This window comes from Carex rostrata, chromosome 9, assembly GCF_964058835.1.
Source record: "Carex rostrata chromosome 9, lpCarRost1.2, whole genome shotgun sequence".
Taxonomy (NCBI): Eukaryota; Viridiplantae; Streptophyta; class Magnoliopsida; order Poales; family Cyperaceae; genus Carex; species Carex rostrata.
This window is the reverse complement of record NC_135926.1, coordinates 2,675,805-2,690,968: the sequence shown is the minus strand read 5'-3', so window position 1 is coordinate 2,690,968 and position 15,164 is coordinate 2,675,805. Positions and strand designations below refer to the sequence as shown.

At 34.6% G+C, this 15,164-nt stretch overlaps 2 protein-coding genes across 2 annotated transcripts in view; one reads left to right on the top strand and one right to left on the bottom strand.

Annotated features, from left to right (window-relative positions):
- The window catches only part of LOC144559243 (uncharacterized), a 39,981-nt gene that overhangs the window by 17,807 nt on the left and 7,010 nt on the right, over positions 1-15,164 (top strand). The gene's annotated exons all lie outside the window — the stretch shown is intronic.
- Positions 5,068-11,355, bottom strand: LOC144559180 (replication protein A 70 kDa DNA-binding subunit B-like). The gene is made up of 12 exons (XM_078308162.1): positions 11,081-11,355; positions 10,377-10,523; positions 9,721-9,921; positions 9,123-9,300; positions 8,091-8,358; positions 7,712-7,814; positions 7,494-7,618; positions 7,320-7,398; positions 7,061-7,208; positions 6,385-6,545; positions 5,713-5,833; positions 5,068-5,485 (listed from the first exon to the last, which is right to left on the bottom strand). Exons 1-12 carry the CDS (start codon positions 11,215-11,217, stop codon positions 5,294-5,296), a joined length of 1,860 nt encoding a protein of 619 aa, XP_078164288.1. The 5' UTR covers positions 11,218-11,355; the 3' UTR covers positions 5,068-5,293.

Here is a 15,164-nt window from a genome sequence, read left to right as displayed (position 1 = left end):
GATTTATTACTTGTATTGTAATAACCACATCACTCACTGGAGGCCCACCAGCGCCACTGCCACTGCCGACGTCCGTACGTCCCACTGTCGCTGAGTTTTGAAGGGTCGAGAGACGAGGCGAAGCCACTGCCGTGGTACGGGCTTTCCTTCCCTCTTGTTCTTGCCTTTTTGTGATTCGCACTATAACGGGTAAATATTTGAAATCATTTTTAATTGATGAAGTGACGTATGTTTGTCGTATGATGAATTGATCTTTATTGGGTTTTATGGGCTGATTTGGGCATTTATGAATTGTCTAGTGCGGGTTGTTGATTTTTCCGGTTGGACCTGTGTTGAGTACGCCCTTTTGCTTGCCTAAATTGCTCGCTAATTTTTACAATTGGTTGGGGGCTCATATCTGATTTGGGCATTTATTGCTTGTTGATTATCGTTTGTGTGGGGGTTTGATATCGAAATGAAAATCTTCACTTGAAAATGTGGAAATTAGGATCTGGTAATGAGCAAATGTGGAAATTGATCAAGGTAATTAGAATATGGAATATGAGAATTGGGCTCGATAATAGTTGGAGTATGTACATATAGTTATGTCAAAATTAGGATGTAATGTATGAATATGGAAATTGATCAAGGTAATTATTTTTTTTCTTCATTTGATCCACATTACCTATAAGCAATTGTTATTGGTGTATATACATCTAGCATTGTAATGAATGAAGGCTTATTCCAATTAAGAGAGTAATAAGGCTCAATTGTATGAATGTGCTGCATACAGGGGCGGAACTAGAAAATGTAAATAAGGGGGGCTAATCTATAAAATGTAATATATGAAAAAAATTAAAAAAAAATGTGGCTAGTGGGAATTGAACCCATGACCTCACACATAACAACTAGAACTCAAACCACTAGACTACTAACAAACATTTGTTATTTCATGAGGGGTGCTAGACTATATAAAAGTTCAAAAAACTCAAAAGTTTAACTAAAGTTTAATATACATAATTAAGAATTTTAAAATCATAGGGTGGCTTAGCATCCCCTGATCTATACATAAATCCGCCCCTGGCTGCATAGTACCGGTTAATAATATGGCTCAATTAAGAGAGTAATAGGCTTATCACAAAAAAAATGATCATACGAAGTACTATGCATCAGAATATTTATGCCATTTCTTTTAACTTTTTTGAAACATCTTAAAAAAATTATAAAATAAAGCTTTCTTTTGGCATTCAATATTTTTATGTCAATTTCATTTAATTTTTATTTTGTTGTGCGTTACTTGCTTTAATTGTACATAAGTATGATTGAAAGAAAAGTTAATAAATATTTTTCATTGTACATAAGTAGGATTGAAAGGAAAGTCAAGTTAATAAATATTTTTCATTATACATCTTATGGATTGAAAGAAAAGATGAGTTTTTAGTGCCAAAAAAAATGATCATATGAAGTACTATGCATCAGAATATTTATGTCTTTTCTTTTAACTTTTTGGAAACATCTTAAAAAAATTATAAAATAAAGTTTTCTTTTGGCATTCAATGTTTTTTTATGTCAATTTCCTTTGATTTTTATTTTGTTGTGCGTTACTTGCTTTAATTGTTTACATACAGTTTAAATCTTCTGAAATTTATACACCAATAAGCACCTTTTGATTTGTCGGTTTTTACTAATTATAGCTGTGCTCGTACCCTCCCTTTCTCAAAGAATTGCGCGAAGGCCAACCCGACAACCAGCAACATTTCATAAGGTGCTTACTTTACTTTTTTTCTTTTTTAGTATGAGTTATCTCAGAATTTTTGTATAAATATGTTGTTGGATTCAGTACCAGACCTTGTACCAGTGAGATTAAATCAGTAACAGACTTAGTACCAGCAGAAATATATATTGTTGTATTCAGTTCCAGCCTAGCACCAGATTAATAAAGATCAATTGACCTGTATTGATCAATACCAATTTAGCATCAGTATAGTGATAGCATGTTGCACATATTTTTTTCATATTAGCCTCATTTAAGCCAATTGTAGCACGTTTCATTTTTTTTTAAACATAGGATGGCCAGGGGACGGCCTAGGAGACCACCACCAGCCGATCCTGTTGATGAGCCCATTCCCGCGAATAGCACAGAACATTTTAGTCCTATGTTATGGATGAGTCACACGGAGCACCGAGTCTGGATGGTATCCCGAGAGGTACCTTATTATTATTTTTTTTAAGTTTAAATTCTGTCGAGTTCTCGTATTTTGAAGTTCTTATGTTGTTTATTTTTTTCAACGCAGAGTGAGGACATTTTAGATGCCAGGAGTCGGTACTGTGGTATGTAGTACTACTCGCTGATGAACCCGTATCTACAAAATTTGGGGTTGCACCATTTGGTCGATATCATGGAGTCAGAGACCAAGGCCATCAATGCGTCCCTTATTGCAGGACTAGTGGAGCGATGGCGTCCCGAGACGCACACGTTCTACTTACCATTCGGAGAGATGACAGTGACTCTCCAGGACGTCAGTGCCCTGTGGGGTTTGCCCATCCAGGGTGTGCCCCTTGGTGGCATATCTGACCCTACTGAAGTTGAAGAGAACACGATTAATGCCCGGCTTGCAGAGCTGTTGGGAGCGGAGCCAGATATACGGGATAATGGTGGAAAGTCCAGATACGCTCTGAAGAGGACGAAGCTCCGAACTCTGTTTCAGGCAGGTCTGCATTGGCGTTCGACGCGGCTCGAGATTGAGAGGTACTCATACAAACTACTCTAGATATATTTATTTTGTACTATATTTTATGCCAAAAAATAAGTTGTTTTGTAATTTTGACATTACAGATACACACGAGGCTTCGTGATGGACTTGTTTGGTTCTATCATGTTTGCTAATTCAAATGGTGATAGCATTCCGACGTGCTATCTAGAGCTGTTGCGAGACCTTCAAACGTCAAGAAAGTACAACTGGGGTAGGGCTGTTCTGGCACATCTTTACTACAACTTGTGCCAGAGTTGCAAGGTCAGTATGCTATTGTCATGCACCTTCAGTCTTATTTTAATTATCTAACTTGTCCCTGATGGCTAATATTCTTCAAATTACAGCCGAAAAGTAAGAATATGTACGGCCCGGTACTTCTACTGCACCATTGGTCATGGTCACGACTACCAGTGGGGGTACCTGAGCCGAATGTGTCGCTTGATTGGGGACAACCCGATGGTGCAAATTGCCCGGCATTTGGCAAGAAATGGTACGGACATCACGAGTACACCAACCAGCCTCACGGAAGGCCAATAGGTATCAGGCTGGTTCGAGGTTAGATTCAGAGTCTGGGTGACACGCAGGTGATATGGACTCCGTACGAAGATCTATACACTCAGGGGCTGCTGCCGCAGACTGTAGTGGATGATCAGCAGATGTGGTTCTACCGGGGTCCGCTGGTAATGAACAATAATGAACAGATATAAACAGTAATGAACAGCTATAAACAGTCGATACATATATGCACAGTAAATGAACAGTACAGACGTATATGCACAGTAATGAACAGCAAATACGTATATAAACAGTAAATGAACAGTAAAATACGTATATGAACAGTACATACGTACCTACACAGCATGTGAACAGTAAATAATAATACGTCTATGAACAATAGATACAAATATAAATATCTGTGCATACATAAATAAACAATTGCAGAAAAATAAAAATACCTGTTTTAGTAGCTGAACAGTAACTCCTCCTCTTCCTCCTTTTCTTCTTTCTCTCTTTCTTTCTCCTTCTCTCTTTCAGAATGATTTTCTCTCTCTCTCGTAGCTGGAAACCTCTTTTTATAATGAAAAAAGCGCCAAAAAAAAAAAGGTCGGGCCGTGGATATTTTCCACGGGCCCAATTGTTAATCCCGCCCGTGGAAATTATTCACGGGATAGACTAAAAAAATCCCACCCGTGGAATTTTTACACGGACTAGGTATTTTTATAAATCCAGCGCAACGCTGAATATAATTATTAAAATATATTTTTTTAGGGTAAAAATAAAAATCTCGGCCCATATATCATTAATAAACAGGATACAAATCCTTAGCGCCTCTTTAGTTTAATTATTCAATAGGCGCCTCTTTAGTTTAATTGATTAATTAATTAATCAATCTTATTTTTATTATTAGATCTGTAGCCTATTTTTTTATTGGATCCTTAGCGGGTCTGAATTTAGAACTTGCCTTATTGAATATTTTTTTATTTACGAAACATTGTCATATTTGATTATGTTCCCCAGAGACCAATAACATAATTGTATTATTACTAAACTTTATATAATTTAGATCATTACTAAATCATAAAGTTATTAATACGCAGTCTACACATTAAAGGCCCCACTTCTCATGACACATATTGAACCCGATAAATAATACTTAATTTGATCATTTCATAACGGGTCTAATTTTGACAGTCTATTATTCAATATATATTTATATTACATATAAGTCCACATATATTATAATTAATTCCAACATAACATATAAGAAACACAGTACAATGAAATCCTAACTAGATTTCAACAATATTTGCACCACCTATTCGTCAGTCATCCGAGGCTTGAGCATCTCGTTCCATCTTTTGAAACAAAACTATGTAACATCACTAGAAACTTTAATATTGGTATAATTCAAAAAATTCAAAACAGCAACTCAAGGTTTTTAAAGACCGCATTCAATTTTTGCTTGCAAGTTGCAAATTGAACACCATACAATCAAAATAGCAGATTATAGGAAAATAAAAACGAAAAAGACATGTCATTTAAAAATAAATAGTTGGTTAAATTCAAAGTCGTAATCTCTAAGCTACACAAACATAAACGAATTCAATAATTCACTGCTACAAAAGGCAAATGACAAGTCACTTGCAGCTAAGAAAGATTAGATTAATGAAAGGTCATGATTCCACCTAATCAAAAGTCAAATTTAACAGATCTAAATTAGCTTACCAAAAGAATTGTAGTTAGTTCAGAATTACAAGACTTCTTATGCATTTGTGCTATTTACTCGCACTACATCGTGATGTTGCAAAGTTAGAAATTAACTGCATTTGGTGAGAATTATAGGAAAAATAAAAGAAAGCAGATAAACACTACTCAACTAGACAAGAACCACTGGGAAGAGTCAATTCTGACAAAATATACAGATCATTTTAAAACGCTAAACACAAAGATGCATCACAAGCTACTCAGAGATACAAAAACCAATAGCCAAACAGTGGGCATGTTAGCACTTTTGCAATAGATTAGAACCCAGTCATGACACATTCTGCTAAATTATATTTTTAAGGAGAAAGCTTTGAGATCTCCTCCAGAAGACATTGAGATTCGGTTGCAGGATCCACCGGCGCATGGCTTCTTACAGTTATCCTTTGCCTTTTTTCTCCATTGTATTCATTTGGGGTCACACTGACCCGAAACAAATGTGGCTCCCACATAGCCGCTTTCAGTTTCATCAGGTACTGATCATCTCCATCCTAAAATTGCCAGAAAATTAGGATTAAGACTGAATACTTCTATAGATTCATGGAAAGTGTCCTTTTCTATTGAATATTTCAATCACCAAATAAAACCTTCTATACTAATAATTGGCAGGTTTAAGTTTACATTTAGCAAAACTTATTCCTTGTTTTATAATTAATTTTGTTGAGTACTGTTGAAATTAAATTAGATCATTAATTCCTGGTCTGCAAAATAAGAGTACCTCAGTTTTGATCCTTTCAAGCTCATCAGCACTGCACCCAATAATTTTCTCAGCTTGTTCATTGAAAACTGAAAGCCATGCCTCACCAGTAGGATCTGACACCTTCAGAATCATTATATACCTACAAAGTAACATAAACCAACCAACCTTTATAACCAATCCATTTTGAAAATTTTGTAATAACAATCTTTAATCAGTGCCTTGTGTACTACAGAAATTTTGGAGCTCAGACAAAGCTAAGTTCTTTAAATTCACCCTTATAACTAAAAGAATTACAAAATTCCCTTGAAAATTCATTTTGAAAAGACATCACTTCTAGTGAATTTTGCTTATAGTTTCAGGAGGACCTTTGGAATATGAGGGACTCTAGTCAGATAATGAGGTTTAGGTTTGTGTTGCAACTTTGCAATAATCCCTAACACATCAACAGGGGCCTTCAAAATTCAAGAATAAGACTCCATTAACAAAATTTACAATTTCATTACGACCTTCAGTGCATTCAAGAGAATCAGGCATGACTTTCACAAATATTTACAGTTATATGGCAAGTCAGCAAATATAAATCTCAGATCTTGAACTAAATCCAAACAAGTAACAATAAAAGGTCCCCAAATTTTCATGATTACACTTAAACAAATTGGAGTTTATACATATTTAAGCTCAGTATCTTACCTAAGGGAGGATTGGTCATCATTCTTCCCACAAGCCTCGCACCAATAACCAGACCCAGAGGCTTCAGAAACCTTTTTATTGCATGTTTTGCATGCTCTATACCACATGGTCTGGTCACCTTTGATGAAGCTGATGTATGCATTGATGCTGAAAAATACCGGCTGCAACAAAATAACATACAATTATTAGTTTATTACAGATAAATTTCAACAAAAAGATCAGGCAGAAACTGTTCCTCAGACCTCATAAAAAAAACTGTAAGAAATCATATCAGGACATTAAAAGTACCAAGGAATAACATTTTGCTCACGCTGCCATTTTTTCCCAATTTACAATCTAATATGCTAAATACTATCCACAATAAGTCTCCATTAAAGTTTGGATCTACATTTAGACATCAATTTTGCCCTCACTTTACCACAGTTAACCCTGATATTTTGAAACAATGCTGATACAAACTTTTAACGTCCTGATATGCTAAAGTAGGCATAACTCTGATATTTTGATACTCCAGCTATCTGCAGTTATACCTACTTTTTTTCAATTATGGAGAATTTATATATAAATAACATCAATCAAACCCTAATTTAGAGTCAACATATCTTTCATTATACAGCTAACAAGAAATACTTTAGTTTGAGAGAGATATCCAGGTTTCAGCATTTATATCAACTACCTTATCATGGCCCAAAGAAGGATCACTTGTGATATGAGAAAGGAATACTCTATCAGAGTACATGGACCTTCCTCCGCTCTTTGTATTAGGAGAAACCATATCTGACCCGATAGATGCCATAGACACTCCTTTTCCCTCTGAGTCATACCTGTATGTACAAAATAAAGCACAAGAGGTTTAGAAAACGAAATAAACAAATAAAGTCAACTACAATAAGAAACAAATCACCCTTTTTTCCAAAGTTCAGTAAGAAGGTTACCAGGATCTGAGTTTATTAGCCTCAGGTAAGTCTGGGTTTATCTGAACTATACTCTTGCCAACAGTCGACAGAGAAATTCCTACATAGGGGTAACCAAGATAAGCACAGTTAGATTTGCATTTTTTTTTATTTTTTTTTCCAATTACACTCTGCCTAAATGATTTCACAAGTTACCTTGAAATTCACCAACTTTAAGGGACTTGATTGCAACCACAGGTGAAGTGTCAACTATATCTAATAGCTCTTGCCCAACAATAGTTGCAAGATCATTCCATAAAGAGACCACTACAGTTTTGTTCCTGAAATTTTCAAACATTTTGAAATGCCATTAGAAACAAAACGAGGAATTACATAAAATAAACAAAGAAAAAGAGTTTGCAAATGTCACTTACAAATCATCAGCTATAGTGATATCACGCTTAGGTATGGTTTCATTGTCACTCTTTCTTCTTATGCTAAGGGTCGATGACACATTTTGCACAATGCCAATTACATCTGAAAGAAGAGAAGATAACAGACCACATTAGAAAAAAGAATTAAACTGATGTTAAACATCCAGATAAGAATACTAAAATTAGTTACCGAAATACTAGACACCCTATTTCTTAAGTTATCTAAGGAAAATAATTGCAAAAAAGGGTCAGCAAGTACAGTTGATTATTTTACCCAGCTGTTACTTCAACTAATCAAAGCTGTCTTATAGCAAGCTGTTAAAACTGAATGACATATTAGAAAACCAATAAAAAATTATACTTCTTTATAACTTCTTACCTATGAGTTCTCTGGAGTTAACATAAGAACTGAGATGATCAATCTTCAGAAAACTGAACTTGGTCTCTGGAATGAAGACCTCTCCTTCAGCCTCTTCAACAATTGCATTTTCATTTAAAGTCATTTCATAATCATTTTGGACAGTCTTGAATTGTTTGTTTGCAATTCTGAGAGACCCTTTGGAGATGTAATACACCTTTCCAAGTTCAAATTTGGGATAGAATTTCTTTGCTGCCTCATTAAACATTGTGGCTTGTATTTGGGTACCCTGTTATTGAAAAAGGAGAAGGAAAGAGGGAAAAACAAATAACAGTGTCAGTTTTGGAAAATAAAAAATACGCTATGGACAAGCAAGAAGCATAAAATAAGCAGTTCTTTAATAGGAACATAAACAAAACCACTGTTTTTTACTATAGGGGCCTAGCCACCAACTTCTATCAAAATAGAAACTAAATCCAGTACAAAAATCATAAAAGGGCTAAAGAACTCAACTCCCACTACTAAGTTGGATCCAGATAACTTCCCAAAAAATATAGTACCATTCAGATACAATACCAACATTGTCATTGGCTAAACAAAAAGTATAGCTAAACAAAAAAAAATTCAAGAACTTTCAAACATTTGATTTTACACGCTCTCTTGGTATGCATACCAGAAATATTGTAAATGTAGTATTCTTTTGATCTACAATACCTTACAAATGACTGTGCATGCAAATAACAGAATTACAACACTAAAATACATACTTTGTGCAAGTAGCTGAGTTACAACAATAATATAATTAAATTTTCTATGGTTGTATCACTCAAATAAAAGTTCCCTAGTGCATATAGACAACTACTAGCATTTACAAGGACATACTATACATGCAAACATTAAATTTTAAGAATATGAAAAAGTGTCCTACCACCCATTTTAAAATAAATGTAATGCAAATGTTCAGCTTCTTATAGCTTTCATCTATGTTGAGCAAAATTCTATGTACAAAATTTAAGAAACCAGTGAGCAGCATAGTTGTTAAAGTGGACTTACATCCTCATCAGTCAATTCTACATTGAAGACATGACCTTCACCCCTTGCATTTCTGTAAGTTCTCAAGTTCCCTTTGTTTGTGACCCTCACCTTTATGGTCCAGTTACCCTGGTAGGGGTTTAGAGACACTAGAGGGTGGACCCGCCTCGTCATGGACAAACGAGCAGCTGGGGCCGCACTACAATTGTAGGGAAAAAATGAAAACAACTTCAATAGACTGGTTTAAGAAAAAATTTGACAGGACTGATTTAAAAATTACAGTAAAACTAATTCAAGATTGAAGGGTATATGAAATGCCCCCACACAAACTGCCAACAAACTCGGAAATGTCACTTTGTCTGTGAAAAACACAGAACACATCAGATACAACCCTTGATTCCCAAATTTTCTAACAAGAGAGATCAATTTGCCCTACCATCCCTCCATTTTTGTAAGCTGTGTGAAAGAAAACCGAGTTGTGGGTAATTTGTCTTAGTTTTGGGGGAAGAGATGCATCCTATTTTAATAGGGATCATTTTCCTTTCATGATCATAGTTTTTTAAGAGCAAATTTGATATTATAGTCAACAGAATTGCATATTAAAACTAAGGCTACTCACTTGCCACGCTCCTCTTTTACTATTTGAGTAGCTGATTTAATATTCATTTCTTGCTTTGGTTTTAGCACAATCAACGGTTCAGCCCCTTGTTTGCTGCTTTTAATTGCTTCTTTCTCCGTGACCATTTCTTCTTTCACCTCTGATTTTATCTCTGAATCAAGTGATGATGCTACTACCTCGCCTTTTGTCACAATCAATGCCCTGATTTTGGTACATTTTAAAATGTCAAAATCAAAAGGTAAGTTTTCTGTTGAATGAATTTCAAATGCATGCCAGACCGATAGAAATGGTATGAATCAGGTCTTGGTTATTTTCCCCTTATGAGTTGTTCAGTCATATCATCCCTTCTACCGGACACAGTAACAACACAATAGCTTTACCATCAAAGATTAAAAAAAACACAATCATAGCACAGAGAAATGACAATTCGATCAAATGATTGTTATATCAGACAATAGCAGTAAAACACGAAGTTTCAAACCAGATCTGATTACTTCAACCATTGCTTAAATTAAGACATAACCAATGCAAGTCTTGACCGGTACCAATTCAGTACTGGTATGTAGCAGTATCAATGAGTATCATCAAGCATCTTCCAATTATATCTTGGCAACTGCCCTAATAATAAAAAATATTGTGAAAGGCATAAAAATTACTTTTCAGTTTGGTTCGGGATTGAGTTCAGTGTGTAATCAAGCACACGAATCAGACCAAGGTTTTGGAGATTTCCCGAATTAATCTCAGATGCAAAGTGTGTAGGAAGCATTGCCTTGATTTTCATCTTTCCATCACTTGCCATGAACCTACAAATTCGCATGAAAAATAAAAATCAAGATTCAAGTGCAAACAATATTAAGACCAGTGTCCATCACACCATTTATTATGTTACTGAACAAAGACCTAACTGGCTACCAGTTCAGTTTACGGCTCAAAATGATTATGGGCTCAAACCTGGCTGGTACTAGAGCTGATACTGGTAAGGGCAGAATTGTACTTCTTTTTCTTTATGAAGGTTAGTTAGCAAATGACCAACTAACAATTTTCATAACCAGAAAAAAAGAGTAAAATAAAAAATACAAGCACGTATTTACATTTGGTTCACTTCCATTATTACATTAATTAGCACATACTTATATTCTGTTTTCTTTGTGATAGGTAGATAAATTTTACTGAACAAAGAATTGCAACTTATCAGTGCTACTGAGCAAAGACCTAACTGGCTACAAATTCTACATGTTTCTCCTTTAATAGAAAATTTTAACTCTTCTTTTTTAGGCGTTTATTGAAATGAAATCATTTCGACTTCAAATTGAAAGCATGAAAAAACAGAAATCAAATTTAAAGAAAAGTGAAAACTCACGTGTATCGAGTGCTGCTATTCCCAATCGGTCTCAGATCCACGACCTGAAGAATGATCTCAGGAAGATCCGAACCGGAATCTGGATTAGGGTTTGCAAGCAGAGTAGCAACCCCTCCTGGAGTCGGCAATTTTTCCATCTCTTCTTGTTTTTTTCTTTTTGAGATCTGAGATTTGCGTGAGAAGAGAGTTGGACAAGACTAAGCGAGCAATGGAAAGAATAGATCTGTCAAAGAAGAGCGTGTTCTTTATATTCTTGGTTATCGTTTAGGCGGGATATTGATTTTCGCCGCGCATTTGGCGCTTGTTTTTGTATCTCGCTTTCATTGAGCGAAATTTTCTCTTAATATGTTTTCTCTATGCATTTCTATGTAGCAATATATACAGCGGCTCAGTTGACGAGAATAAGACACGGAAAAAAAGACATGCTACACGAATAGTTGGATTAATGATGCAGCGCAGAATCTGGATTGTCTTTTTTTGGGGGGAGATCGTTTCGCTTGGCGCCTAAATATATTTCAACTGAGCTTTGGCGGACTGGAAATTAACCTCAATAATTCACTCAATTTAGACTTTATACCCAGCCCAGATAGAATTCATGTCATCGGAGTGGGTTTTGGCGGACTTTAGATCCAGACCGTCCAATCTGCTTTTCCACGAATATTAAAATGGTCCGTGCATTCTACTTCAGATCATATTCGTCTGATTTTGATCGTACGGTCCAGACTCGCCCAGATAAGCATGGAATTGGACTGTTTGCATTGTAGCACCCTGGACTTCTCGTATTTAGCTTTCAACCGTTTATTGGATCTCTGTAATTGGGCCGTGTCATCGGAAACGCTATTCTCTGCGGAGGTTTTACCTGCGGAGATGTGCGGTGGTTTTGATCTAGTCTGTTCGTTTCGGATCGGACGGGTTGGATTAAGGGTTCACCAAATTTTGAGTTTTTTTTAAATTCGGGCAAAATCTGATATGGTCCGTCCGATTCGAAACGAACGGACCAGATCAAAACTACCGCACAGCTCCGCAGGTAAAGCCTCCGCAGAGGATACGCTTCCATGTCATCACGTTTATCATTAATGGTCCGATGAATTTTCACCGGTTTCTGATGGCATTTGGATCTGGAGGCGTGTATTTGAGCCGATTGGATTGTCAAGGACCTTGATTTTGTCAACACCATCTATAATTCTATAATTCTACATGGGTCCGTATCCTTCTTTTTTATTAAAGGATCCATGTTCTCTGATTTTTTCCTCACTTCATGAGATTAAATCTCAGCCGCTTTAGGATTCAGGCTAGTGCAAGCAGTATTATTGAGCTTTGAGATTCGTGCCAAATTTAAAACAGCCGTTTTAGGATTCAGGCTAGTGCAGGGCAGTATTATTGAGCTTTGAGATTCGTGCCAAATTTAAAAGCACGGTCCGGATCCACTAATTGTAAAAGAAATCCGGGTTAATAGAGAGGGCATGAATTCACCGAATTTTTTATTAATAGAAATAAAATAAAATAAATATCGAAAAACGGAGTTACTTTTGAATATTTGCGAAAAGTAGGTAGATCGGGTTGTCACAACCCGTCCCACCGGACGGGTCTAATTAACCCGTCCGTTAATCTGTGATTACACCAACCTTCACGGAAATTAAAAAAAAAAACAAAAAGCCGGACGGATTAAGGCGTCCCATCCCGACCGAAAAAAAATAAAAAATAAATAAATCCTAGACGGGTTAAGAGGTCCCGTCCCGGATCAAAAAAAAAAAAAAAAAAAAGAGAATATCCGGACGGGTTAAGTAACCCCGTCCAAGATATAATCTTATATATATTATATTATATTATATTATATTATATTATATTAGGATTTTATATTATATTATATTAGGATTTTATATTATATTATATTATATTAGGATTTTATATATATTATATTATTTTTTGTTTTTTATATTATATTATATTATGATTTTATATATATTATATTTTTTGTTTTTTATATTATATTATTATATTAATATACTTATATATATATTATATTATGAATATAACTAGTTTAGTTGTGCTTAAGCTCACCAAAGTGTTTGGTGGGCTTAACTTCAAAATCCATCAAATCGGTTTCAAATGATGAATTTGAACCGTTGAAATCCGCTTATCTTACGAGTGATGCATCTACATGTGAAAATTTTAAACGTTCGAATTAATTTAGTATAAATTCAAGCGGTAAAAAAACGTTCAAAAAATAAATGCACTAAAATTAATTTATTAACCTTTTAATTTTGACTGATTGACTTTGTACTAAATTAATTCGAACGTTTAAAATTTTCACATGTAGATGCATCACTCGTAAGATAAGCGGATTTCGACGGTTCGAATTCATCATTTGAAACCGATTTGATGAATTTTGAAGTTAAGCCCACCAAACACTTTGGTGAGCTTAAGCACAACTAAACTAGTTCTATTCATAATATAATATATATATATAAGTATATTAATATAATAATATAATATATAAAAAAAATATATAATATAATATAATATAAAAAACAAAAAATAATATAATATATATAAAATCCTAATATAATATAATATAAAATCCTAATATAATATAATATAATATATATAAGATTATATCCTGGACGGGGTTACTTAACCCGTCCGGATATTCTCTTTTTTTTTTATCCGGGACGGGACCTCTTAACCCTTCCAAGATTTATTTTTATTTTTTTTTTTTTCGGTCGGAATGGGACGCCTTAACCCGTCCGGCTTTTTGTTTTTTTTTTAATTTCCGTGAAGGTTGGTGTAATCACAGATTAACGGACGGGTTAATTAGACCCGTCCGGTGGGACAGGTTGTGACAACCCGATCTACCTACTTTTCGCAAATATTCAAAAGTAACCCCGTTTTTCGATATTTATTTTATTTTATTTCTATTAATAAAAAATTCGGCATGAATTCATTATATATGCCTTCTAGGCCCTAGCTACACGAATCTCTTAATACATGAAAGTCAACGAGACCAAGAAAAAGGAAAAAAAAAACTGAGAGAGATTCTTGGACATTATTTTCTCTGAGTTGCACTGCACAATCTCATTTTTGCGGCTAATGCATTGTTAAAACTTAAAACGACGGAATCAAGCTAGCAATGCGGAATTGATGATAATTTGGAATAATTTGTCTCGTTGACTTTGACGAAGAAATGCTGAAATATAGTTCGTGTGATTTGGTTAGATGGACTCATAACAATGATCCTCCTTCCCATTTAAGCGAACATTAGCTTTAAATTTTGTGGCAGCAGCCGCAGCACACATATGAAACCATTTTAACATCGTTCTTATGAAAGCCGCCACTATAAATTAAATTATAGCTAGATTTTTTCAAAACGAATCTCAAATAAGAACATTAAGAAAATGAGACGTAGAGTCAACTAAATGCAATTTGACATGTTTACAATCCTAAATTTTATAGGGTTTTTCTACAGTACCACGTATTAATTTTTGCTATAGTACAGCCAAAAAATAAATTAAATCGTAACTATTCATTTTTTTAATCAGACGATTGAGAAAATAAATATTATTATAGCATTGTCAGATAAATTTAACAGAAAATTTAGTCGGAAAGGCGAAATCGTCATTTTACAATAAACCGTTTATTTCATATTTATTATCTCGAGCTCGAGACTGGTACCATTATTTCGCCTGATACTGGCACCATTGTTTCGCTGCTATCTCAGTGATTATTTTATTATCATTTTTTGTTTGTTGTATTAAATTGAAATTTTAGTTAGAATTATAATCTTCTAATTTTGCAATTTTAGTCGGAATTGAAAAATGTATTAGGTTTTAACGTAACTTGTGCTTAACACAAATTTTCTAATGCTCAAAATAAGAGAAAAATATATATAAGAGTATTTAAGTCTTTACAACTAATATATATATATATATAGAGTTAGGCTGGGGTGCTATGGATAGCATAGTGGCCTCTATGCTACGGCTCAATATTCGAGTTTTCAAAATCCAAACGGTCGATCCGAACCGTTCATCTTATTCTCCATATTAATATCTGCTTGGAGACCAAATTTTATAATTTTCTGAATTTT